The 26,165-nt window shown below is 43.7% G+C and overlaps 1 protein-coding gene across 1 annotated transcript in view; it reads left to right on the top strand.

Annotated features, from left to right (window-relative positions):
• The window catches only part of LOC115128123 (neurogenic locus notch homolog protein 1-like), a 64,446-nt gene that overhangs the window by 35,129 nt on the left and 3,152 nt on the right, over window positions 1-26,165 (top strand). Inside the window, exons 10-32 of the mRNA XM_029657730.2 lie at window positions 199-312; window positions 705-938; window positions 1,146-1,256; window positions 2,172-2,364; window positions 2,448-2,593; window positions 5,152-5,265; window positions 6,061-6,183; window positions 6,299-6,451; window positions 6,551-6,779; window positions 7,419-7,620; window positions 7,864-8,017; window positions 9,757-9,941; window positions 13,005-13,137; window positions 13,519-13,776; window positions 13,927-14,039; window positions 14,466-15,037; window positions 15,363-15,803; window positions 16,053-16,198; window positions 18,081-18,294; window positions 18,382-18,472; window positions 18,696-18,858; window positions 24,183-24,481; window positions 24,761-24,908. Of these exons, the coding sequence (XP_029513590.1) occupies window positions 199-312; window positions 705-938; window positions 1,146-1,256; window positions 2,172-2,364; window positions 2,448-2,593; window positions 5,152-5,265; window positions 6,061-6,183; window positions 6,299-6,451; window positions 6,551-6,779; window positions 7,419-7,620; window positions 7,864-8,017; window positions 9,757-9,941; window positions 13,005-13,137; window positions 13,519-13,776; window positions 13,927-14,039; window positions 14,466-15,037; window positions 15,363-15,803; window positions 16,053-16,198; window positions 18,081-18,294; window positions 18,382-18,472; window positions 18,696-18,858; window positions 24,183-24,481; window positions 24,761-24,908 (4,536 nt within the window). The remainder of the gene's footprint in view (window positions 1-198; window positions 313-704; window positions 939-1,145; window positions 1,257-2,171; window positions 2,365-2,447; window positions 2,594-5,151; window positions 5,266-6,060; window positions 6,184-6,298; window positions 6,452-6,550; window positions 6,780-7,418; window positions 7,621-7,863; window positions 8,018-9,756; window positions 9,942-13,004; window positions 13,138-13,518; window positions 13,777-13,926; window positions 14,040-14,465; window positions 15,038-15,362; window positions 15,804-16,052; window positions 16,199-18,080; window positions 18,295-18,381; window positions 18,473-18,695; window positions 18,859-24,182; window positions 24,482-24,760; window positions 24,909-26,165) is intronic.

The following is a 26,165-nucleotide window of genomic DNA, read 5'->3' on the forward strand; positions in this document are numbered from 1 at the left end:
TGAAATTGGGGTAAAAGTAGTACAAAAATAAATAAATAAAACTGACCCCAGATGTGTAGCCCACAAATCATGTTAGATGTACATAAACTTGGATTCGATACGAGACTAATAACAAAACTGTAAGAATAGCAAAACAGCACAGAAAACAACAACAAAAAGGTATATGGCTGATATATATATATATTCTTCCCTGTCCAGGCTTCTCTGGTGGTCTATGTCAGGTTGACATCGATGAGTGTGCCAGCACGCCCTGCATGAACGGAGCCAAGTGTACCGACGGCCCTAACAAATACTCATGTGAATGCACTGAAGGTACAGTCGGCTTGCACGTGGTCAGAACGGTTTGAGGCTCAATTTTTGTGTTTAAATTAATACACTTTATAGGGTGGTTACATGAACCAAGGCCAAGCCTACTCCTGTTCATCGATAGGCTTCCTTTGGTTCGGCGGAATTTCCCCCTCTATAAGACCTCATCATCCTAGAACATAAGCTATGTTCTGATTCTCTACCCTTATTCTGAAATGTGCTCTCATACACTCCCTTTCATGGATTTAAAATACATGGATTGGTTTGAGGAATATGGTGGAAACTCCTTCCAGCTATGCTTGCACCAATCCAATGCTTTTGAAATGCACGAGGGGGAGTGAACGAGGGCACACTTCTGGAGAAAGGTTTCGAACTCTCTACCTTCTCCTCCTTTCCAGGTTACTCTGGACAGCACTGTGAGACTGACATCAACGAGTGTTACTCGGACCCCTGTCACTATGGCACGTGTAAGGATGGCCTGGCCACCTTCACCTGCTACTGTCACCCTGGTTACACGGGCCGCCTGTGTGAGACCAACATCAATGAGTGTCTGAGCCAGCCATGTCAGAACGGAGGCACCTGTCAGGACAGGGAGAACACTTACATCTGCACCTGCCCCAAGGGCACTGCAGGTAAAAGAACTCACACACACACACACAGAGAGATACGCATCCACACAGGAAGACAGACACGCACATACACACATATACAGACATACGCATGCACACACCATACTACAATCCTACATATTTTGCAACACAGGCAGCCACATCCAGGCATATGTGTGAAGCTCTGCCAGTGTTAGTAACATTGTACCCCCTACTTTGGTTGTTTGACAGGCTTTAACTGTGAGGTGAATCTGGATGACTGTAAGAGCAAGCCCTGTGACTACGGGAGGTGCATTGACAAGATCAACAGCTATGAGTGTGCATGTGAGCCAGGTTACGCAGGTGAGCACTGGGTCGACGGGAGAATCTGGGGCAGGTGGAAGAAAGGTGGAAGGGAGAGGGACAGGTGGCCAGTGAGCTGACTGAAAAAGAAGAGTGGTGTCACATTCGCTGTGTGGGACAAGGTGGGAGAACAGAGAGGCAGCCCCAAACCTGATACACACACATGCAACTTCTCTCTCACACACTGTGTGTGTGTGTGTGTGTGTGCACGTACGTGTCACATTGGTGTGTGTGTCTGTGAATATTTAATAAACTCTTAGGGTTTCCAGGCAAGCTGCTGCTGCCCCCTTGCTCCTCTATCTTTTTGTCCTCTTTCCTCTGTTGAGTGAGTGTTGAGGGGCAGGGCTCACAGACAGAGGGCCATTGTAGTTGTAGAGCAGGCAGTTGGGCCCTCCCCTTTCTGATTGAACGGGGGGAGGGGGGGGGGGGGGTGTAATTGTTGCTCACCGGGGTGTGAAATGGGGCCTGGCCATTCTGTTTCTCCTTACCAGCCCTGGGTTAAGGTGGCCCTCCCTCCTCCACAGTTCCCCCTATGAGGCGGGGAGGAGGGGGTGGCGAGAGGCTTTGTGTGTCCCATTGTCACTGGTATAAAATATCTGAGCTTACACCCCCTCAGATCCAGCTGAAACATTCCTTCTCCCTCCTTACCAGAGCACATCTTATTATTCAATGGGTAGGGAGAGGGAAAGGCCTCACTGCTAATCTCCAGTGGCTAGCCAGGCAGCCTCACCCTGCCTCTATATACCCTTTAGTAATGTGGCCCTGTGTGTTGTGCAGACTCCCCCATCACCTCAGCAACTAACAGAGGAATAGAGAGTGAGAGAGGGAGAAGAAAACAGTATGTCCAGCTGTGGTTTCTTTAAACAATGGCCATATATGAATCAAAACTCACCCCTTGCTGTGTTGGATTTTCAGGCGCCATGTGCAACATCAATACCGATGAGTGTGCCATCAACCCCTGTCACAATGGTGGCACCTGCATCGATGGCATCAACAGCTTCACATGCCTGTGCCCAGAGGGCTACAGTGACACCACCTGTCTGTTGCAGGTGGACGAGTGTGGCAGCAACCCCTGCATCCATGGTCGCTGCCAGGATCTGCTCAATGGGTGAGCGCGCACACACACACACACACACACGCACGCACGCACGCACGCGCACGCGCGCTTACCTTTCTCTATCTGTATTCCAGCTACAGGTGTTTCTGTGACTCTGGCTGGGGTGGGCCTAACTGTGACATCAACAACAACGAGTGTGAGTCCAACCCGTGTATGAACGGTGGCACCTGCAAGGATATGACCAGTGGATATGTTTGTAGCTGCCGAGCCGGCTTCAGTGGTCAGTTCAATTCGACGTGTCTTCCCGTACTGTTTCTCACTCTCCCTATCATCTCATTGTCTCTCTCCCTTTCCCCCTCCCTCCCTCTCTCCCTCTACTCTACCTTCTTACACCTTGCAAGTTAACACCAGAAGCTTATTACCTAAAATGGATCAATTGAAAGTGTGGGTTCACAGCTCCAATCCAGATGTGTTGGTCATTACTGAGACGTGCTTAAGGAAGGGTGTTTTGAATACTGATGTTAACCTTTCTGGTTATAACCTTTTTCGGCAAGACAGATCTTCCAAAGGTGGTAGTGGCAATCTTTACCAAGGATCACCTTCAGTGCTCGGTCGTCTCCACCAAGTCTGTCCCCAAACAATTTGATTTGCTGGTTTTAAGCATTAAACTTTCAAATAGCTCTTTGTTGACTATTGCTGGATGCTATCGTCCTCCATCAGCACCGGCCTGTACCCTACCTGCCCAAAGCTCTCTCCTGGCCCCTTACACTAAGTCTGAATTTGTCCAGAGAGGTGACCTAAACTGGTACATGCTTAAACCACATGACCAAGTCCTAAAGCAATGGGACTCCCTAAATCTTTCTCAGATTATTACCAATCCCACAAGGTATGACTCCAAACACCCAGAATAGGCTACTCTCCTCGATTTTTATCCTCACAAATAATCCTCATAGGTATCAGTCTGGTGTTTTCTGTAATGACCTTAGTGAACACTGTTTTACAGTCTATGTTCATAATGGCTGCTCAGTGAAACAACCTGTCCTGATTTGTCATAGACGCTTGCTAAAAACTTTAATGAGCAAGCCTTCCTTCATGAACTGGCCTCTGTATATTGGTATAGAATCAGCTTGATCCCCTCTGTCGAAGACACTTGGATCTTCTTTTTTTCTTTTTTTTCAGTGGTATTGTTAACAAACACACCCACATAAAGAAAATGAGAATTAAAAACAGGTTCAGCCCCTGGTTTGACTGTGATGTTGCAGAGTTACTCCACAATAATTGGATTTGGCAAAATGCTTAGCACATGCATACTCAGGCTGACTGGCTCTATTTCAGGTAAATTAGAAATAAGTGCACTCAGGCCATCTGGAAGGGCAAAGTTAGTTACTTCAAGGAGCAGTTCTCTCTCGGTGGGTCTAACCCCAAGAAGTTCTGGACAATGGTTAAATACCTGGAGAATAAACCCTCCTCACAGCTCCCCATGTCCCTTAATGTTGATGATGTGGTTGTTACTGACAAGGAGCACATGGCTGAGATTTTTAATCACCACTTCATTAAGTCAGGATTCCTATTTGACTCAGCCATGCCTCCTTGCCCGTCCAACATTTCCTAATCTCCCACCCCTTCTAATGCGACTATCCCCGACGCTCTTCCCTCTTTTTCCCATGCCCGTCTACAAAGTTGCTCCCTGCAGGCGGTCACTGAGTCCGAGGTGCTGAAGGAGCTCCTTAAACTTATCCTCAAAAAACCATCTGGGTCAGATGGTTTAGACCCTTTCTTCTTTAAGGTTGCTGCCCCTATCATTGCCAAGCCTATCTCTGAACTTTTTAACAAGCCTCTCCTCTCTGGGAAGGTTCCCATTGCTTGGATGGCAGCCAGGGTGCGTCCTTTATTTTAAGGGGGAGATCAAGCTGATCCTAACTATTATAGGCCAATTTCTCTTTTGCCCTGTTTATCAAAAGTGTTGGGAACAATTGTCAATGATCAATAATTTATAGATTGGCAGGGAAGGGTGCTCTCGAGCGGCTAGATGGTCTTTACCATTCGGCCATCAGATTTGCCACCAATGCTCCTTATAGGACACATCACATGACTGCACTCTATACTCTTCTGTAAACTGGGTATCTCTCTATACTTGTCGCAAGACCCACTGGTTGATGCTTATTTATAAAACCCTCTTAGGCCTCACTCTCCCCCTTATCTGAGATATCTACTGCAGCCCTCATCCTCCACATACAACACCCGTTCTGCCAGTCACATTCGGTTAAAGGTCCCCAAAGCACACACATCCCTGGGTCGCTCCTCTTTTCAGTTTGCTGTAGCTAGCGACTGGAACGAGCTGCAAAAGCACTTAAACTGGACAGTTTTCTCGATCTCTTCATTCAAAGACTCAATCATGGACACTGTTACTGACAGTTGTGGCTGCTTCGCGTGATGTATTGTTGTCTCTACCTTCTTGCCCTTTGTGCTGTTGTTTGTGCCCAATAATGTTTGTATCATGTTTTGTGCTGCTGCCATGCTGTGTTGCCATGTGTTGCTACCATGCTATGTTGTTGTCTTAGGTCTCACTTTATGTAGTGTCTCTTGTCGTGATGTGTGTTTTGTTCTATATTTTTATTTATTTTTTATATTCCTGCCCCCGTCCCCGCAGGCGGCTTTTTGGTAGGCCGTCATTGTAAATAGGAATTTGTTCTAAACTGACATGCCTAGTTGAATATAAATAAATAAATAAAAACCCTCTCAATGGCGCAACTCTGAGTTTGTGTGTGGTGGATATCATCCCGAGTAAATCTGCGACTCTAACCCATGTGTGTTCTCTAATCCCCGGCCATGCCTTAGGACCTAACTGCCAAACTAACATCAACGAGTGTGCCTCCAACCCCTGCCTGAACCAGGGCACCTGCATTGACGATGTGGCCGGCTACAAGTGCAACTGCTTACTGCCCTATACCGGTATGAGAACGTATTGATTTTCCCGGAGCCATATAGGCCTAAAGAGATGTGTACAGTAGACTTATGGCTCTGGTTTTGGTTTGGCCCTCTACTCAGAAAGCCCTGTAGGGCTCCAGAATAGAAGACTTCTTGAACAATGGTATAAAAAGACATTTCTAGCAGACTTTTAGTGTTATTTCAGAAAAAAATACGTTGACCACTAACTGTGTGGAAACAGGCCTTATGATTTGTTCCTCTCTATCGTTTGTGGAAAAATCCACCCTGTCTACCATGTTGTGATAAGTGTGTGTGTGTGTGTGAGGACAAGGAACTGGAGCCCGTGGCCACTTCCTCTTCCTGTCTCTGGGCTAAACAATAGCAGGAAACAGGAAGCAGCTTCCTGCCTGGCCTCTGGTTACTGTGGAGATGGATAGGGAGGTGGACGGAAAAGTGGGCTTTAAAAACTGATGCAACTCTTCGGGGGGGAGGAGTCCTCCGTATGTGACTAGAAAAGGGAAATATCATACAATGCAGCCATTTCCATTTCGCTGTAAGACAACTTTGAAGAAGTCAGAGTTTAAAAGCATTGAATTGTGATGTAGTACTTCTCCAAAGTTGTCCAACTGCAAAAGGGAAGTGGAGAGTGAAATAAAAAATGTAACATGAACGAAACATGTATGAACGGAACAAACATTCCGTTTGTTCAAACAGCTCTTACTCAAAAAGCTTACAGACCGATTAATGATCTGTGATGGGTTCCGTGTAGCTCTTGAGGGCATTTGTTTGAGGTGTGTGTTGTGTTCCTATCCCTACCAGGTGAGATGTGTGAGACACTGCTGGCCCCATGCAGCCCCATGCAGCCCTGTAAGAACGGTGGAGTGTGTCATGAGTCAGAGGACTACCAGAGCTTCTCCTGCCTCTGTCCAGAGGGATGGCAAGGTAAACTACTCATATCTTCCTCCATCCATCTGTTCTGTTTATTCCTCCATCTGTCCACCCATCCATCCAATAGAGGGTGTTCTTTGAGAGACTGACTGCCCCCCTCTTCTCTCAGGTCAAACATGCGAGATAGATATCAACGAATGTGTGAAAAGTCCTTGCCGCAGCGGCGCCACATGCCACAACATGGTGGGCAGCTACCGATGCAGCTGCCGTCCGGGCTACACCGGCCAGAAGTGTGAGACGGACATCGACGACTGCAAGCCCAGTAAGGAACTAAACATCAACTCCTCGCTCTGTCTTGTAAAGTGAACTTGGCCCAACTATCACTTACCTGATACATATCTCTCTCGCTTTCTCTTTCTAGACCCCTGCAGTAATGGAGGTCTGTGCAGAGATGGAGTGGACAGCTTTGTGTGCACTTGTCTGCCAGGGTTCCGTGGTGGCAGGTGTGAGCATGACATTAATGAGTGCGAGAGCAGCCCGTGTAAGAATGGGGCCAACTGCACCGACTGTGTCAACTCCTACACCTGCACCTGTCCACCCGGTTTCAGTGGCATCAACTGCGAGAATAACACCCCCGACTGCACAGAGAGGTACAGAGAGCAGTTCACATACTGTGTTTTCGTTAGTGGCAATTCAAAAGGACGGAGAAAAAGAGCCTTTTTGCAAGAAACCATACCTCTTCAGAGTATCTTAAATACATCCCATGTCTTTTCCTACTAGTGCTGAGTTTGCTGAACTACTTTGAGGGAAAACCTCATTTCTATGACTGATGTGGTTGTCTCGCCCAGCTATCTTTAGATGAATGCACTAATTGTTAAGTGTCTCTGGATAATAATATCTACTAAATTACTCAAATGTAAGCGTAAAATGCTTTTGAATACATCCTAAGAGAAACAATCCCTTTCCACATTGCTTGATTCAAGCTCGGGGCGGCAGGTAGCCTAGTGGTTAGAGCGTTGGGCAAGTAACACGTCGTTCTGCCCCTTAAATAAATAAATGTATTAGTAAAATGCTGACCAGGATGTTGCTAAATAACCAGCTAATAAAAACAGATTGGAAGAAACAACAGAAATTTAAAATAAGCTAAAGTAAATAAAATAAAAAATAAAAAAAGTGAACTATCCTTTTAACATCCCTTTAACTCATTTGGTTATTATTCTTCTCATTTGGTTACTATACTTCTGGTTACTATACGTCTCAACTCTTCCGTTGTGGTGTTTTTTCTCTAGCTCTTGCTTCAACGGTGGCACCTGCGTGGATGGCATCAATACCTTCACCTGCCTGTGTCTGCCAGGCTTCACAGGCAGCTACTGCCAGCACGACATCAATGAGTGTGACTCCAAGCCCTGCCTCAATGGTGGCACCTGTCTGGACAGCTACGGCACCTACAAGTGTACCTGCTCTCATGGCTACACTGGAGTCAACTGCCAGGTATGGGCAGAGCGGCAGCCATCTCGACTATCTCCTGAGTGCATTTGATTTTCAGAGCTTCATGGAATTCTATGTGTGTGTTTGTATATAATTATTTTCCCTCTATTTCTATTGATATAATTTTAAAAAAAACATCTTTGAAACAACTGAGACGTAATAGTGGTAGTTCACTCAACAGCGAGTGTGTGTGTGTGTTACGCATGGGTTTATTTGTGTGTTAATGTGTTCCTGCTCTGCTTGCAGAACCTGGTGCGGTGGTGTGACTCATCTCCCTGTAAGAATGGAGGCTCATGTTGGCAGCAGGGCTCCTCGTACACCTGTCAGTGTCAGACGGGATGGACCGGACTCTACTGTGACGTCCCCAGTGTCTCCTGCGAGGTGGCTGCCAAACAGCAAGGTGAACATAAAGCACACAGAGTAAAAACAATTCAAATTATACAGTGCCTTCAGAAAGTATTCACTTCCCCTGACTTTTTTGTTGTTGCGTTAGACAGAATTTTAAATGGATTAAATTAAGATGGTTGGTCACTGGCCTAGACACTATACTCACAAATCTGTAAGGTCCCTCAGATTCAACCACAAAGAGCAGGAAGGTTTTCCAATGCCTCGCAAGAAACAGTACCTATTGGTAGATGGGTTTTAAAAAAAGCAGACACTAAATATCCCTTTGAGCATGGTGAAGATATGAATTACACTTTGGATGGTGTATCAATTACACCCAGTCACGACAAATATATAGGTGTCATTCCTAACTCCGTTGCCAGAGTGGAAGGAAACTGCTCAGGCATTTTAACTTGAGACCAATGGTGACTTTAAAACAGAGTTTAATTGCTGCGATAGGAGAAAACTGAGGATGGATCAACAACATTGTAGTTGCTCCACAATGCTAACCCAATTGACAGAGTGAAAAGAAGGAAACCTGTATAGAATACAAATATTCCAAAACATGCATCCTGTTTTTGCAACAAGGCACTAAGGTAATACTGCAACAAAAAAAATGTGCAAAGCAAATGAACTTTTTGTGCTGAATACAACGTTTTATGCTTGGGGCAAATCCAATACAACACATTACTGAGTACCACTCTCCATATTTTCAAACATAGTGGTGGCTGCATAATGTTATGGGTATGCATGTAACTGTTAAAGACTGAGTTTTTCAGGATACAAAAAATAAATGGAATGGAGCTAATCACAGACAAAATCCTAGAGGAAAACCTGGTTCAGTCTCCTTGCCACCAGACACTGGGAAATTCATTCACCTTTCAGCAACACAATAACCTAAACACAAGGCCAAATCTATACTGGAGTTGCTTACCAAGAAGACAGTGAATGTTCCTGAGTGTCAGAGTTAGTTTATACTTAAATCTGCTTGAAAATCTATGGCAAGACTTGAAAATGGTTGTCTAGAAATTATCAACTTGACAGAGCTTGAAGCATTTTGAAAAGAATAATGGACAAATATTGTACAATCCAGGTGTGCAAAGCTCTTATAGACTTGTCCAGAAAGCCTCAGCTGTAATTACTGCCAAAAATAATTCTAACGTATATTGACTCGGGTGTGAATACTTATGTAAATTAAATATTTCTGTATTTCATTTTCAAAACAATCCATAACATTTTTAGATGTAATGTGTGTAGATTTTTTTTCCTTTATTTAACTAGGCAAGTCAGTTAAGAACAAATTCTTATTTTCAATGACGGCCTAGGAACAGTGGGTTTAACTGCCTGTTCAGGGGCAGAACGACAGATTTGTACCTTGTCAGCTCGGGGATTTGAACTTGCAACCTTTCGGTTACTAGTGCAACACTCTAACCACTAGGCTAACCTGCCGTGTGTGTGTGTGTGTGTGTGTGTGTGTGTGTGTGTGTTTTTTATTCACACAACAAAATGTGGAATAAGTCAAGGAGGACGAATACTTTCTGAAGACATTTGTAACAGAGCACAAATTGTTCTGAGCACACACTGTATGACCATATCTAGGCCAAGTAGACAAAGATCCAATTTTGCATGTAAAATTGACCAATACAGGATGGTTAGGGGATGGTAAGAGAATGTTTGTGTGTGTTTTGTATGCTGTGTGAGTGTATATATGTTACTGTATAGCTAATATCCCCCCACCCCCCCTCTTGTCTGAAGGTGTGGAGGTGGCTCACCTATGTCGTAACTCAGGCCAGTGTCTGGATGCTGGCAACACCCACTACTGCCGCTGCCAGGCGGGCTACATGGGCAGCTACTGCCAGGAACAGGTGGACGAGTGCTCCCCCAACCCTTGCCAGAACGGTGCCACCTGCACAGACTACCTGGGAGGGTACAGTTGTGAGGTATATATGCTCTAAGCTAGCAAATCTGAATCAACACAAACATAAATTATTATTCATTTGTTATCATTCATTTATACAGTTAAATGCCCACTCCGTAATTCCATGCACAACAAAAACAACAGCTCCGCCACTTGGTGTGCTACAGTATAATCTCTCTTTCTATCAAGGGTGGTAGGGTGTCAAAATTCAGGATAAAACCGTTATTATTTCATCCTTCCACAAGATATACAGTTGAAGTTGGAAGTTTACATACACTTAGATTGGAGTCATTAAAACGTGTTTTTCAACCACTCCACAAATGTCTTGTTAACAAACTATAGTTTGGCAAGTCGGTTAGGACATCTACTTTCTGCATGATACAAGTCATTTTTCCAACAATTGTTTACAGAATTCACTGTATCACAATTCCAGTGGGTCAGAAGTTTAGTTTACCATGCCTTTAAACAGCTTGGAAAATTCCAGAAAATTATGTCATGGCTTTACAAGCTTCTGGCTAATTGACATTATTTGAGTTAATTGGAGGTGGACCTGTGGATGTATTTCAAGGCCTACCTTCAAACTCAGTGCTTCTTTGCTTGACATCATGGAAAAATCTAAATAAATCAGCCAAGACCTCAGAAAAAAAATTGTGGACCTCCACAAGTCTGGTTCATTCTTGAGGGCAATTTCCAAACGCCTGAAGGCACCACGTTCATCTGTACAAACAATAGCACGCAAGTATAAACACCATGGGACCACACAGCCGTCACACCGTTCAGGCAGGAGACGCGTTCTGTCTCCTTGAGATGAATGTATTTTGGTGCAAAAAGTGCAAATCAATCCCTGAACAACAGCAAAGGACCTTGTGAGGATGCTGGAGGAAACTGGTACAAAAGTATATATATCCACAGTAAAACGAGTCCTATATCGACGTAACCTGAAAGGCCCCTCAGCAAAGAAGCTGCTCCAAAACCACCATAAAAAAAACAGACTACGGTTTGCAACTGCACATGGGGACAAAGATCGTACTTTTTGGAGAAATGTCCTCTGGTCTGATTAAACAAAAATAGTAACAACTGTTTGACCATCGTTATGTTTGGAGGAAAAAGGGGGAGGCTTGCAAGCTGAAGAACACCATCCCAACCGTGAAGTACGGGGGTGGCAACATCATGTTGTGGGGGTGCTTTGCTGCAGGAGGGACTGGGGCACTTCACAAAATAGAATGCATCATAAGGGAGGAAAATGATGTGGATATATTGAAGCAACATCTCAAGACATCAGTCAGGAAGTTAAAGCTTGGTTGCAAATGCGTCTTCCAAATGGACAATGACCCCCAAGCATACTTCCAAATTTGTGGCAAAATGGTTTAAGGACAACAAAGTCAAGGTATTGGAATGGCCATCACAAAGCCCTGACCTCAATCCTATAGAAAATGTGTGGGCAGAATTGAAAAATCTTGTGCTAACAAGGAGGCCTACAAACCTGACTCAGTTACACCAGCTCTGTCAGGAGGAATGGGCCAAAATTCACCCAACTTATTGTGGAAGGCTACCTGAAACGTTTGACCCAAGTTAAACAATTTAAAGGCAATGCTACCAAATACTAATTGAGTGTATGTAAACTTCTGACCCACTGGGAATGTGATGAAATAAATCAAAACTGAAATAAATCATTCTCTGTAGTATTATTCTGACATTTGACATTCTTAAAATAAACTGGTGATCCTAACTGACCTAAAACAGGGACTTTTTACTAGGATTAAATGTCAGGAATTGTAAAAAAATAAATAAATAAAAAACGGAGTTTAAATGTATTTTGTTAAGGTGTATGTAAACTTCCGACTTCAACTGTTGTCCCAACACAAATCTAGGGTTGCTAGAGACGCGACCCAGTCGTTCAGTCTTTTTGTTCTGCATCTTTGGACGTGGCCCAGTCGTTCGTTCTAAATGTTCCATTGCCATACTGACTGGCAGCGTTCTTATCCCTTATTTGCTAGCTAGCCAACTACGGCTAATGAGGCATGATTTCGCCTGACATAGAAAATGTGATCATTTGTCATGACACTATTGTTCAGAGGAGCTAGCCAACAACAAAGCTACAGTAATACAATCACTTCAAACTGAAGCTGGAAAGACTGCAAATTACTTTTTTCAATATAGATTTTTTTGTATATATCCATAAAAATGATGCCAGCTGATTCCAGATTTTGACTGGCTGAGAAACGCTGTCTTCCTGTCTGTTTCGTCCTGACCCCCGACATGTTCATTACTATGGGTTCTACCATTTTGCACACAATGTATATAGACTCTCCTTTTTTCTACTGTATTATTGACTTGTTAATTGTTTACTCCATGTGTAACTCTGTGTTGTCTGTTCACACTGCTATGCTTTATCTTGGCCAGATCGCAGTTGCAAATGAGAACTTGTTCTCAACTAGCCTACCTGGTTAAATAAAGGTGAAATAAAAAAAATAAAAAAAATGGGACAGCAGGAGATTGAATTTCAATATTGAAACAGTGTTGCAAATGTTGGAGAGATAGATGGCAATGTTTATACAAATATCTGCTGTTGAAAGCAAAATGTTGGTTTAAAAGAAATGTGTGATAATGTCTAGATGCTTTTTATAGTGGAGATCAAGTTTATAAATTGCCTGGCTGGGTTGATGAGACAAGCATTTTAACGTCATAGATTTAGCAAGTGGTAATTTGTGGAACAGACACCGGCTGAAATAGGGTTTTAATCAATCAGCATTCAGGATTAGAACCACCTGTTGATTATATCAAGTGTATGGACCAGGTCTCCTTGAGTAGGGTTGCAAAATTCTGGAAACTTTAAATAAATTCCCAGATTATCCAGAAATCCAGGTTGGAAATCCGGAAACCTCCAACCACGATTTTGGGAAAATCTGGGAATTTATTGAAAGTTTCCAGAATTTTGCAACCCTACACAAGGGAGACCTTGTCCATACACTTGATATTAGAACAGTGTGAAAGTAGAGCAATGCTGGGTATCTTGAATCGTGTTTAAGATAGTTCTTAATTTCTCTGGTATTTGAATGGTTTTGGTCCGGTTTGTCTCTGTCAGTGTCTTCCTGGGTACCACGGGGTGAACTGCTCCAAGGAGATCAACGAATGTCTGTCTCAGCCCTGTCAGCACGGGGGCACCTGCATCGACCTCATAAACACCTACAAATGCTCCTGTCCCAGAGGAACACAAGGTACACATTAGCACACACACACACACACCAGCCATCTCATAAAAATCTCTATGAAGCTCTCATCCGTCTACAGTCTACCACTGAAAAACAAGCACAGAACAGTTAGTAGCAGCATATTAGTCATGTAGAACCATGCAGTAGTAGTGGAGCTCTATGCTAAATTACATATAATTAGATGTAATCATGTTCTTCCATATTTACTGCTTATTCCCTCCTGATTCCGGGAGTCCTCCAACCTGGATTTCAAGATCATCTGGAAATGTCTTGAAAGTTTCCAGAATTGTGCAACCCTACTCAAGGAAAACCTGGTCCATACACTTGATATTATACAAATGATGGGTCTAATCCTGAATGCTAATCCTCAACCCACCCTTTCCCCAGGCATTCACTGTGAGATCAACCTGGATGACTGCAACCCCTCTACAGACCCTCTGACCAATGAGCCCAAGTGTTTCAACAAGGGTCAGTGTGTGGACAGAGTGGGGGGCTACCACTGCATGTGCCCCGCTGGCTACGTAGGGGAGCGCTGCGAGGGTGACGTCAACGAGTGCCTGTCGGACCCCTGCGACCTGCGAGGCTCCTACAACTGTGTCCAGCTCCGCAACAGCTACCGCTGCGAGTGTCGCACTGGATACACAGGTACTGACCATACCCTACGCACCTCAAATAAATTGGATTATTCTGTGTTTATGACCGATTGACACAACAATGCAAAAAAACACATTGTCCACACATTTGTAATGTACATAAATAACACACATCGTTCTCCCTCTCTCTTCTCAACTCCAGGCCAGCGCTGTGACAAGGTGTTTGATGGCTGTAAGGGGAGACCATGTAGGAACGGAGGAATGTGTGCAGTGGCCAGTAACAACCCCGACGGATTCATCTGCAAATGCCCACCGGTGAGCACATTTACATTTTAGTCATTTAACAGACAATCTCATCCAGAGCAGTAGTGAGTGCTTACATTTTTGTACTGCTCCCCGTGGAAATCAAACCTACAACCCTGGCATTGCAAGCGCCTTGCTCTACCAACTGAGCCACACTCCACTGACCAGACAACAAACTGTGGACCTCACCCTGGCCATAATGGCAACATGTTCCCCATATAGAGAAAAGGGAATAGGGTGACATTTGGACAGCCCCTAGTTCCCTATGTATTTATAGCCACAATCTCATTAAGCATCATTATTTATGTGTTTGATTCACTTTGTCTCTTTTTTGTATATCTTTGTGGAAAGGGAGCGGTTTGGCAATGCAAAGTAAATGTGTGTACCAACAGACTGTTTTAAGGTACAACCTCATCTCACCGATCTCTGTCTATCCAGGGTTACACAGGCTCCTCCTGCGAATACGACTCACGCTTCTGTGGTAGCCTCAACTGCAGAAATGGTGGCACCTGTGTCTCTGGCCACCTGAGCCCTCGTTGCTTGTGCCCCACGGCTTTTACCGGCCCTGAGTGCCAGACTCCCACGAACAGCCCCTGCAACGTCAACCACTGCTACAACGGGGGCACTTGCCAGAGAACCCCCGATGCACCCTTCTTCCACTGCAGCTGCCCGAACAACTTCAATGGCCTGCTCTGCCACATCCTTGATTACTCCTTTCCCGGTGGGTTCGGCCGGGACATCACACCACCACCCGAGGTAGAGGTGAGCTGCGAGATCCCGCAGTGCGACGAGTGGGCGGGCAACCACATCTGTGACTCGTTGTGCAACAACCACGCCTGCGGCTGGGACGGTGGCGACTGCTCGCTCAACTTCGATGACCCATGGCAGAACTGCTCGGCAGCTCTGCAGTGCTGGCGGTACTTCAATGACGGGAAGTGCGACGAGCAGTGCAAAAGCCCTGGGTGTCTCTACGACGGCTTCGACTGCCAGGGACAGGAGGGACAGTGCAAGTGAGTCTCAGTCCGGCTCGAATTCCTATATCCTGTGTTCCATCTCAAACTCTCACTATCTCACTATGCCCAGTCTCAAACCTGTTTCACTCTCAGATGATTATTAAAACATATTAAACCATGTAAGAAGGATGATATGTTGTGTTTGTAAGAATAATTAACATTATTATCTACTTCCAACCTTCCAACTCCTTACAAGTCTACCTATGCAAGTAATCCTTTCTAACCTACCTAGTTTTCTATCTACATGGCGACCTCATCCAAGTCCTCTGTCTTTAGTTAACTTAAGTGCTAATCCTAATATTGACCATGTTAATCTCCCCAGCCCGCTGTATGACCAATACTGTAAGGACCACTACGCGGACGGCCACTGCGACCAGGGCTGTAACAACGCAGAGTGCGAGTGGGACGGCCTGGACTGCGCCAACAACATGCCCGAGAAGCTAGCTGACGGCCACCTGGTCCTTGTGGTCCACATCCCCCCCGAGCAGCTAAAAAATGGTTTGTCCACGTTCCTCCGTGAGCTCAGCAGCGTTTTGCACACCAACGTGGTGTTCCGGCGCGACGCAAACGGGGAGCCCATGGTGTTCCCCTACTATGGCAGCGAGCAGGAGCTGGCCAAGCACAACGTGAAGCGTTCCACCGACAGCTGGCCTGACTGGGCGGTCGTGCCAGCCAACATGCTCGGCCAGGTGAAGGAGAGCGTGGGGTCCATGGTGAACCTGCCCCGCCAGCGCCGAGAATTGGACCTCATGCAGGTCAAAGGGTAGGTACACACACTTGTTCATTTTGTTATACATTGATTGCTCAGTCACACGCATTCAATGATGCACACACGAATGCACCCACAGTCGCTCGCTCGCTCACTCACTCACTCAGACATTACTTGTTGAGTCTTTCCAAAGAATTTTCCTTAGATTAGATATTTGAGAGGAGAGTCAGAAGTTGACCTGATTGGTCAAGTGAATCCTTTCCTTCCCTATTATTGGTTGAATTAACTCCCCTTCTCTGATAGGTCGGTGGTATACCTGGAGATTGATAACCGCCAGTGCTACCAGCAGTCCACGGAATGCTTCCAGAGCGCCACCGACGTCGCCGCGTTCCTGGGAGCGCTGGCCTCCAGCGGGAACCTCAATGTTCCTTACATCGAGGCAGTCACCAGTAAGTACCAACATACAGTCTCTCAAGCTGAAATACTCTCCATTAAAAAATGTCTCTCCTTCATAAAATATGACTATGAAATTATGAAAATAGGCTAATAACTGCTTGTGATTTAGATGATGATGGTGACTTTATATGTATCCATTAGGAAAATGTGTGTCATACAGCCAATATACAGATATTCACAGACCGACGTAGAGCACATACAGTTGAAGTCGGAAGGTTACATACACCTTAGCCAAATACATTTAAACACAGTTTTTCACAATTCCTGACATTTAATCATAGTAAAAATTCCCTGTCTTAGAGTTAGGATCACCACTTTATTTTAAGAATGGGAATTGTCAGAATAATAGTAGAGAGAGTGATTTATTTGAGCTTTTATTTCTTTCATCACATTCCCAGTGGGTCAGAAGTTTACATACACTCAATTAGTATTTGGTAGCATTGCCTTTACATTGTTTAACTTGGGTCAAACGTTTCGGGAAGCCTTCCGCAAGTTACCCACAATAAGTTGGGTGGATTTTGGCCCATTCCTCCTGACAGAGCTGGTGTAACTGAGTCAGGTTTGTAGGCCTCCTTGCTCGCACACGCTTTTTCAGTTCTGCCCACACATTTTCTATAGGATTGAGGTCAGGGCTTTGTGATGGACACTCCAATACCTTTACTTTGTTGTCCTTAAGCCATTTTGCCACAACTTTGGAAGTATGCTTGGGGTCATTGTCCATTTGGAAGACCCATTTGCGACCAAGCTTTTACTTCTTGACTGATGTCTTGAGATGTTGCTTCAATATATCCACATCATTTTCCATCCTCATGATGCCATCTATTTTGTGAAGTGCACCAGTCCCTCCTGCAGCAAAGCACCTCCACAACATGATGCTAACACCACCGGGCTTCACAGTTGGGATGGTGTTCTTCGGCTTGCAAGCCTCCCCCTCCAAACATAATGATGGTCATTATGGCCAAACAGTTCTATTTTTGTTTCATCAGACCCGAGGACATTTCTCCAAAAAGTACGATCTTTGTCCCCATGTGCAGTTGCAAACCGTAGTCTGTCTTTTTTAATGGCGGTTTTGAAGCAGTGGCTTCTTCCTTGCTGAGCGGCCTTTCAGGTTATGTCAATAGAAAGGACTCATTTTACTGTGAATATAGATTATTTTGTACCTGTTTCCTCCAGCATCTTCACAAGGTCCTTTGCTGTTGTTCTGGGATTGATTTGCACTTTTCCCACCAAAGTACGTTCATCTCTAGGAGATGAACGCGTCTCCATCCTGAGCGGTATGATGGCTGCGTGCTCCCATGGTGTTTATACTTGCGTAATATTGTTTGTACAGATGAACATGGTACCTTCAGGCGTTTGGAAATTTCTCCCAAGGGTGAACCAGACTTGTGGAGGTCAACAACAAAAAATTCTGAGTACTTGGCTATTTTTCTTTGATTTTCCCATGATGTCAAGCAAAGAGGCCATGAGTTTCAAGGTAGGCTTTGAAATACATCCACAGGTACACCTCCAATTGACTCAAATGATGTCAATTAGCCTATCAGAAGCTTCTGAAGCCATGACATCATTTTCTGGAATTTTCCAAGCTGTTTAAAGGCACAGTCAACTTAGTGTATGTAAACTTCTGACCCACTGGAATTGTGATACAGTGACATAATCTCTGTAAACAATTGCTGGAAAAATGCACAAAGTAGATGTCCTAACTCACTTGCCAAAACTATAGTTTGTTAACAAGAAATTTGTGGATTGGTTGAAAAACGAGTTTTAATGACTCCGACCTAAGTGTAAACTTCCGACTTCAACTGTAAGAATTACATACATAGTACAACAGTTGTCCCCATTCTGACATGCTGTACTCTCCCTGTCCCTCTCTCCCAGGTGTGCAGCCCACCCCTGCATCCTCTGAGCTATACCCAATGTACGTGGTGTTCCTGGGGCTGGCTGTACTGGGCTTCATCTGCCTGGGGGTGCTGGTGTCACGTAAACGCCGACGGGAGCACGGACAGCTCTGGTTCCCTGAGGGCTTCAAAGTTTCTGAGCCCAGCAAGAAGAAACGCAGAGAGCCCGTAGGAGAGGACTCTGTGGGACTCAAGTATGTGTGTGTGTGCGTGTGTGCGTGCGTGCGCGCGTGTGTGTTTTCATGTGTGGCTATCTAACTTGTCTTTTCTATGTCCATCAGGCCACTGAAGAACATTTTGGACATTTCTCTGATGGACGACAGCCAGAATGGATTGTGGGGAGAGGAGGAGCCAGACTCGAGACGCTTTAGGGTAAGAGAGCATCTGAAACCTACACAGACCATGTACAACCACTAAATGTATAAAATTGTGTACACATCTGGAAATTGTTGAATTAATGTTAATTACATACACATAATTGCCTTTGCCTACATAATGTGTATTGTGTGGTCACAGAGATTGTGTTGTCCTGTATTCGTTGATTTTTATTTTATTTTGTACGATAGTTGATGGACCATGTTTGTCTCTGTGTTAGTTTGAGGAGCAGGCCGTGTTGGACCTAGATGACCGCACTGACCACAGACAGTGGACCCAGCAACACCTGGACGCGGCTGACCTGCGGATCCCTTCCATCGCCCCCACGCCTCCCCAGGGAGAGATCGAGAATGACTGCATGGACGTCAATGTCCGAGGCCCAGGTGTGTGAGGATCTCCCTCTGCTCTTTTTTATCTCTATATACAGTACCAGTCAAAAGTTTGGACACATCTACTCATTCCAGGGTTTTTCTTTATTTTTACTATATAATAATAGTGAAAACATCAAAACTATGAAATAACACATATGGAATCATGTAGTAACTAAAAAAGTGTTAACCTCATAGTCCGCCCCATCCCGCATGCGGTATCGTTACTACAGCCTCAAGCTCATTACCATAACGCAACGTTAGCGATTTCTAAAAATCGCAAATGAAATTAAATAAATATGCCTGCTCTCAAGCTTATCCTTTTCTTAACAATCCTGTCGTCTCAGATTTTCAAAATATGCTTTAGAACCAGAGAAAATCAATAATTTGTGTAAGAGTGGTGATAGCTAGCTTAGCATTTAGCGTTAGCATTTAGCACGCAACATATTCACAAAAACCAGCCAAGGAATCAAATAAAATAATTTACCTTTGAAGAACTTCAGATGTTTCAATGAGGAGACTCTCAGTTACATAGCAGATGTCCAGTGTTTCCTGAAAGATTATTGTGTAGGACACATCGTTCCCTTTTGTTACTATGCATTTGGCTACCGAAACTAACCGAAAATTCAGTCACCTACACATCGAACTTTTTTCCGAATTAACTCCATAATATTGACTGAAACATGGAAAACGTTGTTTGAATCAATCCTGAAGGTGGTTTCTCATATTTCTCTCCATTGAAAGCACCGTCCTTGAAGCCTGCTTTGTTGTCTGATTCGAATGGAAAAACACTGGGAGCTGGGAAAAACACTTTTGCGCACCAAATGCCACGCAGACCCCAAGCGGGACACTTGGCAATTGTAGTCTCTTATGGTCAATCTTCCAATGATATGCCTACAAATACGTCACAATGCTGCAGAGACCTTGGGGAAACAAGATAAAGTGTCCGTTGATTCCTGTCGCATTCACAGCCATATAAGGCGATCATGGAAAACGTAGCCTCAAAAATCCTGTTCATTTCCTGGTCGGTCATACATCTTGGTTTTGCCCGAAGCATTTGTTCTAAGGGACTCACAGTGAAAATCTTTGCAGTTCTGGAAACGTAAGACTCTCTTCTTTCCAAAACTATCAATTCCGAGCATATTCGAGCATCTTTTCGTGACAAAATATTGCGCTTAAAACGGGCACGTCTTTTTATCCAAAAATGAAATACTGCCCCTAGAGTACTAACAGGTTAAACAAATCCAAATATATTTGAGGTTCTTCAAAGTTGCCACCCTTTGCCTTGATGACAGCTTTGCACACTCTTGGCATTCTCTCAACCAGTTTTATGGGGTAGTCACCTGGAATGAATTTCAATTAACAGGTGTGCCTTGTTAAAAGTACATTTTTGGAAATTCTTTCCTTAATGCGTTTGAGCCAATCAGTTGTGTTGTGACAAGGTAGGAGTGGAATACAGCAGATTCAGCAGACTCTATTTGGTTAAATACCAAGTCCATATTATGGCAAGAACAGCTCAAATAAGCAAAGAGAAATGACAGTCCGTCATTACTTTAAGACAGGAAGGTCAGTAAATCCGGAAATTGTCAAGAACTTTTAAAGTTTCTTCAATTTCAGTTGCAAAATCCATCAAGCGCTATGAAAACTGGCTCTCATGAGGACCGCCATAGGAAAGAAAGACCCAGAGTTACCTCTGCTGCAAATGATAAGTTCACTAGAGTGATCAGCTTTAGAAATTGCAGCCCAAATAAATGCTTCAGCGTTCAAGTAACCGACACATCTCAACATCAACTGTTTAGAGGGGACTGCGTCAATCAGGCCTTCATGGTTGAATTGCTGCAAAGAAACACTACTAAAGGACATCAATAAGAACAAGAGACTTGCTTGCGCCAAGAAACACGATCAATGGACATTAGACCTGTGGAAATCTGTCCTTTGGTCTAGAGTCCAAATTTGAGATATTTGGTTCCAACCGCTGTGTCTTTGTGAGGCACAGAGTAGGTGAATGGATGATCTCTCCACATGTGTAGTTCCCACCGTGAAGCATGGAGGAGGAGGTGTGATGGTGTGGGGATGCTTTGCTGGTGACACTGTCAGTGATTTATTTAGAATTCAAGGCACACTTAACCAACATGGCTACCACAGCATTCTGTAGCGATATGCCATCCCATCATTTGTTTTTCAACAGGACAATGACCCAACACACCTCCAGCCTGTGTAAGGGCTATTTGACCAAGGACCGTGATGGAGTGCTTCATCAGATGACCTGGCCTCCACAATCACCCGACCTCAACCCAATTGAGATGGTTTGGGATGAGTTGGACCGCAGAGTGAAGGAAGAGCTGCCAACACATGCTCAGCATATGTGGGAACTCCTTCAATACTGTTGGGAAAGCATTCCAGGTGAAGCTGGTTGAGAAAATTCCAATGTGCAAAGCTGTCATCAAGGCAAAGGGTGACTTCTTTGAAGAATCTCAAAATATAAAATATATTTTGATTTGTTTAATACTTTTTTTGGTTACTACATGATTCCATGTGTTTTTTCAAAACCCTTGAATTAGTAGGTGTGTCCAAACTTTTGAATGGTACTGTATACATTCACTCCCTTTTCTCTCTTCTCTCTCTCTCTCAATTCAATTCATGGGATTTATTGGCATGGGAAACATATGTTTACATTGCCAAAGCAAGTGAAATAGATAATTAACAAAAGTGAAATAAAAAATGTACAGTAAACATTACACTTCCAAAAGTTCCAAAACAATAAAGACATTTAAAATGTCGTATTCTGAATATATACAGTGTTGTAATGATATGCAAATAGTTAAAGTACAATAGGGAAAATAAATAAACATAAATATAGGTTTTATTTACAAAGGTGTTTGTTCTTAACTGGTTGTCCTTTTCTTGTGGCAACAGGTCACAAATCTTGCTGCTGTGATGGCACACTGGTATTTCAACCAATATATATGGGAGTTTATCCAGTTTTATTCTTTGTGTGTCTGTGTAATCTGAGGGAAATTAACTCAGCAAAAAAAGAAACACCCCTTTTTCAGGACCCCGTCTTTCAAAGATGATTAGTAAAAATCCAAATAACTTCACAGATCTTCATTGTAAAGGGTTTAAACACTGTTTTCCATGCTTGCTCAATGAACCATAAACAATTAATGAACATGCACCTGTGGAACAGTCATTAAGACACTAACAACTTACAGACGGTAGGCAATTATGTTATGAAAACTTAGGACACTAAAGAGGCCTTTCCACTGACTCTGAAAAACACCAAAAGAAGATGCCCAGGGTCCCTGCTCATCTGCGTGACTTTGCCTTTATTTTGGTTTGTTTGTCAATTAGGGTGTGCAGGGTGAACACATGGTCTGTCGTACGGTAATTTGGTAAAAATCCAATTTGACATTTGCTCAGTACATTTGCTCAGGACATTTTTTGCTGAGGAAATGTACGAGTCTGCTGTTAATGATAATGCAGAGGATTTTCCCAAGGTTGCTGTTGACGCATATCCCACGGTAGTTTGTCTCCACTTTTGTGGATTGGGGTGATCAGTCCTGGTTCCGAATATTGGGGAATATGCCAGAGCTGAGGATGATGTTAAAGAGTTTAAGTATAGCCAATTGGAATTTGTGGTCTGTATATTTTATCATTTCATTTAGGATACCATCAACCCCACAGGCCTTTTGGGGTTGGAGGGTTTGTATAGTTTTGTCCTGTAGTTCATTCAATGTAATTGGAGAATCCAGTGTAGTCTTTAATAGTTGATTCTAAGATTTTTATTTGATCATGTATATCTTTTTGCTGTTTGTTCCTTTTTATTGAGCCAATAAGATTGGAGAAGTGGTTTATCCATACATCTCTGTTTTGGATAGATAACTCTTCGTGTTGTTGTTTGTTTTGGAGTTTTCCAATTTTCCCAGAAGTGGTTAGATTCTATGGATTCTTCAATTACATTGAGCTGATTTCTGACGTATCGTTTTAGTAATTCACCATAGTGAAGGCGTAAGCTCAGGTTTTCTGGGTCTCTATGTTTATGGTTAGACAGGTTTCTCAATTTCTTTCTTAGGTATTCTTCATCAAACTATTTGTCATTGCTGTTCATTTTCTTAGGTTGTCTGCTTGACATTTTTAGATTTGGTAGGGAAGCTGAGAGGTCAAATATACTGTTTAGGTTTGCTACTGCCAAGTATTCACCTTCATTATTACAGCGAAACATTTTGTCCAGGTTGTCTAGAAGGGATTGAATTTGTTATTGCCTAATTGTTTTTTTGGTAGATTTCTACACTATTTTCCTTCTGTCTATAGCATTCGTTAATATTATTCAGTTCCTTTGGTTTTGATGCCTCATGATTGGGCAAAGCTCTGTTCAAGGAGTGTGATTTTGCTGTGATCTGATAAAGGTGTCACTGGACTGACTGAACGCTCTGAGAGATTGAGGTCAGTGATAAAGTAGTCTACAGTACTACTGCCAAGAGATGAGCTATATATGCACCTACCATAAGAGTCCCCTTGAAGCCTACCGGTGACTTTGTACTTACCCAGCGTCCGACAGAGCTGCAGGAGTTGTGACCCGTTTTTGTTGGTTATGTTGTCGCAGTTGTGCCAAGTGGGGCATGTGGGGGAGGGAATGCTGTCACCTCCAGGTAGGTGTTTGTCACCCTGTGTGCTGACAGTGTCAGGTTCTTGTCCAGTTCTGGTATTTAGGTCGCCACAGACTAGTACATGTCCCTGGGCCTGGAAATGGTTGATATCCCCCTCTTGGATGGAGTAGCTGGAGGATGTGGGGGGCCTATATGTGACACTATATGCTTTATCTTGGCCAAGTCGCAATTGTAAATGAGAACTTATTCTCAACTTGCCTGCCTGGTTAAATAAAGGTGAAATAAAAAATATAAAAAATATATATATAGTGTCTCTGTCGACGCCCTGTCACATGACTTGTTTAGAAGTAACATTTAAAGATGTCCTCCAGTGATACAAAAAATGTTTAATCCTGTTGAAATGGGATATCCCACATATAAATAAATTGAAAGTGCACACACTAAAGGGTAAATAAATATGTTATGAGAAAAATAATGTTTGTTAGACACAACTGCAAACTTCAAGGAGTAGGGCATTCAATGAGTTGGTCTGATGGGAATTTGTGATGATATTGGCCTCCCCCCTTGTTTGAGGAGCAATTACTAAAACAAAAGAGCAAAGGCCCACACCCCCATGCCCACCTATTGTTAAGTAAATCGGGTGTTAAGTGAGGTGAAAAGGAGACCACTCAGTATTTGCCCTTTGTCCTAATGTGTGTTTTTTTTCTCTCTTATCTAATTCCCATCTCTCAGATGGTTTCACTCCTCTAATGATCGCTTCGTGCAGCGGAGGAGGCTTGGAGACGGGGAACAGTGAGGAGGAGGAGGACCCTTCGGCTGAGATCATCTCTGACTTCATCTACCAGGGCGCCAACCTGCACAACCAGACGGACCGCACAGGCGAGACCGCTCTTCACCTGGCCGCCCGCTACGCCCGTTCCGACGCCGCCAAGCGACTGCTGGAGTCCACCGCCGACGCCAATGTCCAGGACAACATGGGGCGCACTCCACTGCATGCCGCTGTCGCTGCAGACGCACAGGGAGTCTTCCAGGTACCAGAGTTCTCTATACTACTACAGTACTCTAGTAGTGCTACATACTTAGCATAGTGCTACTCTGAAATAGTAAATATATTCATTTTATATGCCACTTTTCATTTGTGGACTATCAAAATGCTTTTCTATAGCATGTGCAAAACTGTGAATTTCCGTGGATTGAAAATGCTATTATATACACAATGCCATATGTAGCATTCCCTATTACCAGTTAAGCATTTGGACTTTGCTCTCAGATTTAGCCTGTTGACTAAAGGTGTCTGTCTTTTCGTTCAGATTCTGATCCGGAACCGGGCAACTGATCTTGACGCCCGCATGCATGATGGAACAACTCCTCTGATCCTGGCTGCCCGATTGGCTGTGGAAGGCATGGTGGATGAGCTTATCAACTGCCATGCTGATGCCAACGCCATCGATGACTTTGGTAGGTTACAGGCTGACCACACTGTGACGCGAGCGTTGCAAAATAAATGTAGAAATCTATATTATTCAATTATTGCACCCACACTGCACGCGCCAACGAACGTCTGCGTCGCCAAGGGCTAAAATAGAAGTCAGTTCTATTTGTGGCGCAGATTGCGCTGCAAGTCCTGCCTCTCCCATCTCCTCATTGGTTTATAGAAGCAGGTACCCACGTGCCATCTCCTCATTGGTTATACCCACGTGGGTGACTGAAGATGAGGTCAGTGGCGGTAATGCACCTAATTTATGAAAGTTGCCAATCGCAATAGAAGGTCAAGAGAAGAAAAGGCCTGGAAGGATGAGAAATGACTAGAAACGATTCAGTTGTGTGGAATAATTTGTGGAGTAGAGGACCTTGTGCATTTCAGGTAAAATAACAACTCAATGTTTATATCCCAGGACAAATAGCTAGAAAGTGCAAGCTAGCTAGCTTAATTGCCATAAATGTTTGTTTTTCGACCTGTCCCCAAACTAATATATTTGGTTCAGAGTTTGTTTGAATATTTTAACCTGCGTGTCGTGATCCCGTTTGGTGGAATACACTTATGCACGATGGCGTAGGCGCGCAGCCAGTTTGGGTTCCGTGTTACACTGAATTTACTTTGGTTCTGTGATTTTGTTAATCACCCTGTCATCTCAGATTTTCAAAATATGCTTTACAGCCAAAGCTAGACAAGCATTTGTATAAATTTATCGATAGCCTAGCATAGCATTTTGTCCAGCTAGCAGCAGGTAACTTGGTCACGGAAATCAGAAAAGCAATCAAATTAAATCGTTTACCTTTGATGAGCTTCGGATGTTTTCACTCACGAGACTCCCAGTTAGATAGCAAATGTTCCTTTTTCCCAAAAATATTATTTTTGTAGGCGAAATAGCTCCATTTGTTCTTCAAGTTTGGCTGAGAAATCGCCCGGAAATTGCAGTCACGAAAACGGCGAAAAATATTCCAAATTAGCTCCATAATATCGACAGAAACATGGCAAACGTTGTTTATAATCAATCCTCAAGGTGTTTTTCAAATATCTATTCGATAATATATCAACCGGGACTGGTGGCTTCTTAGTAGGAGAGAGAGAAACAATGGCCGCATTTGTCCTTTACGCACCAAACACTATGAGAGACTTCAGCTGACCACTGACGCAATGTTGACGTTCAGGCTCATTTTTCAAAATAAAAGCCTGAAACTATGTATTGTGACACTAGACACATTAGGGAAGCC

The sequence above is a fragment of the Oncorhynchus nerka genome, linkage group LG4 (assembly GCF_034236695.1).
Source record: "Oncorhynchus nerka isolate Pitt River linkage group LG4, Oner_Uvic_2.0, whole genome shotgun sequence".
Classification (NCBI taxonomy): domain Eukaryota; kingdom Metazoa; phylum Chordata; class Actinopteri; order Salmoniformes; family Salmonidae; genus Oncorhynchus; species Oncorhynchus nerka.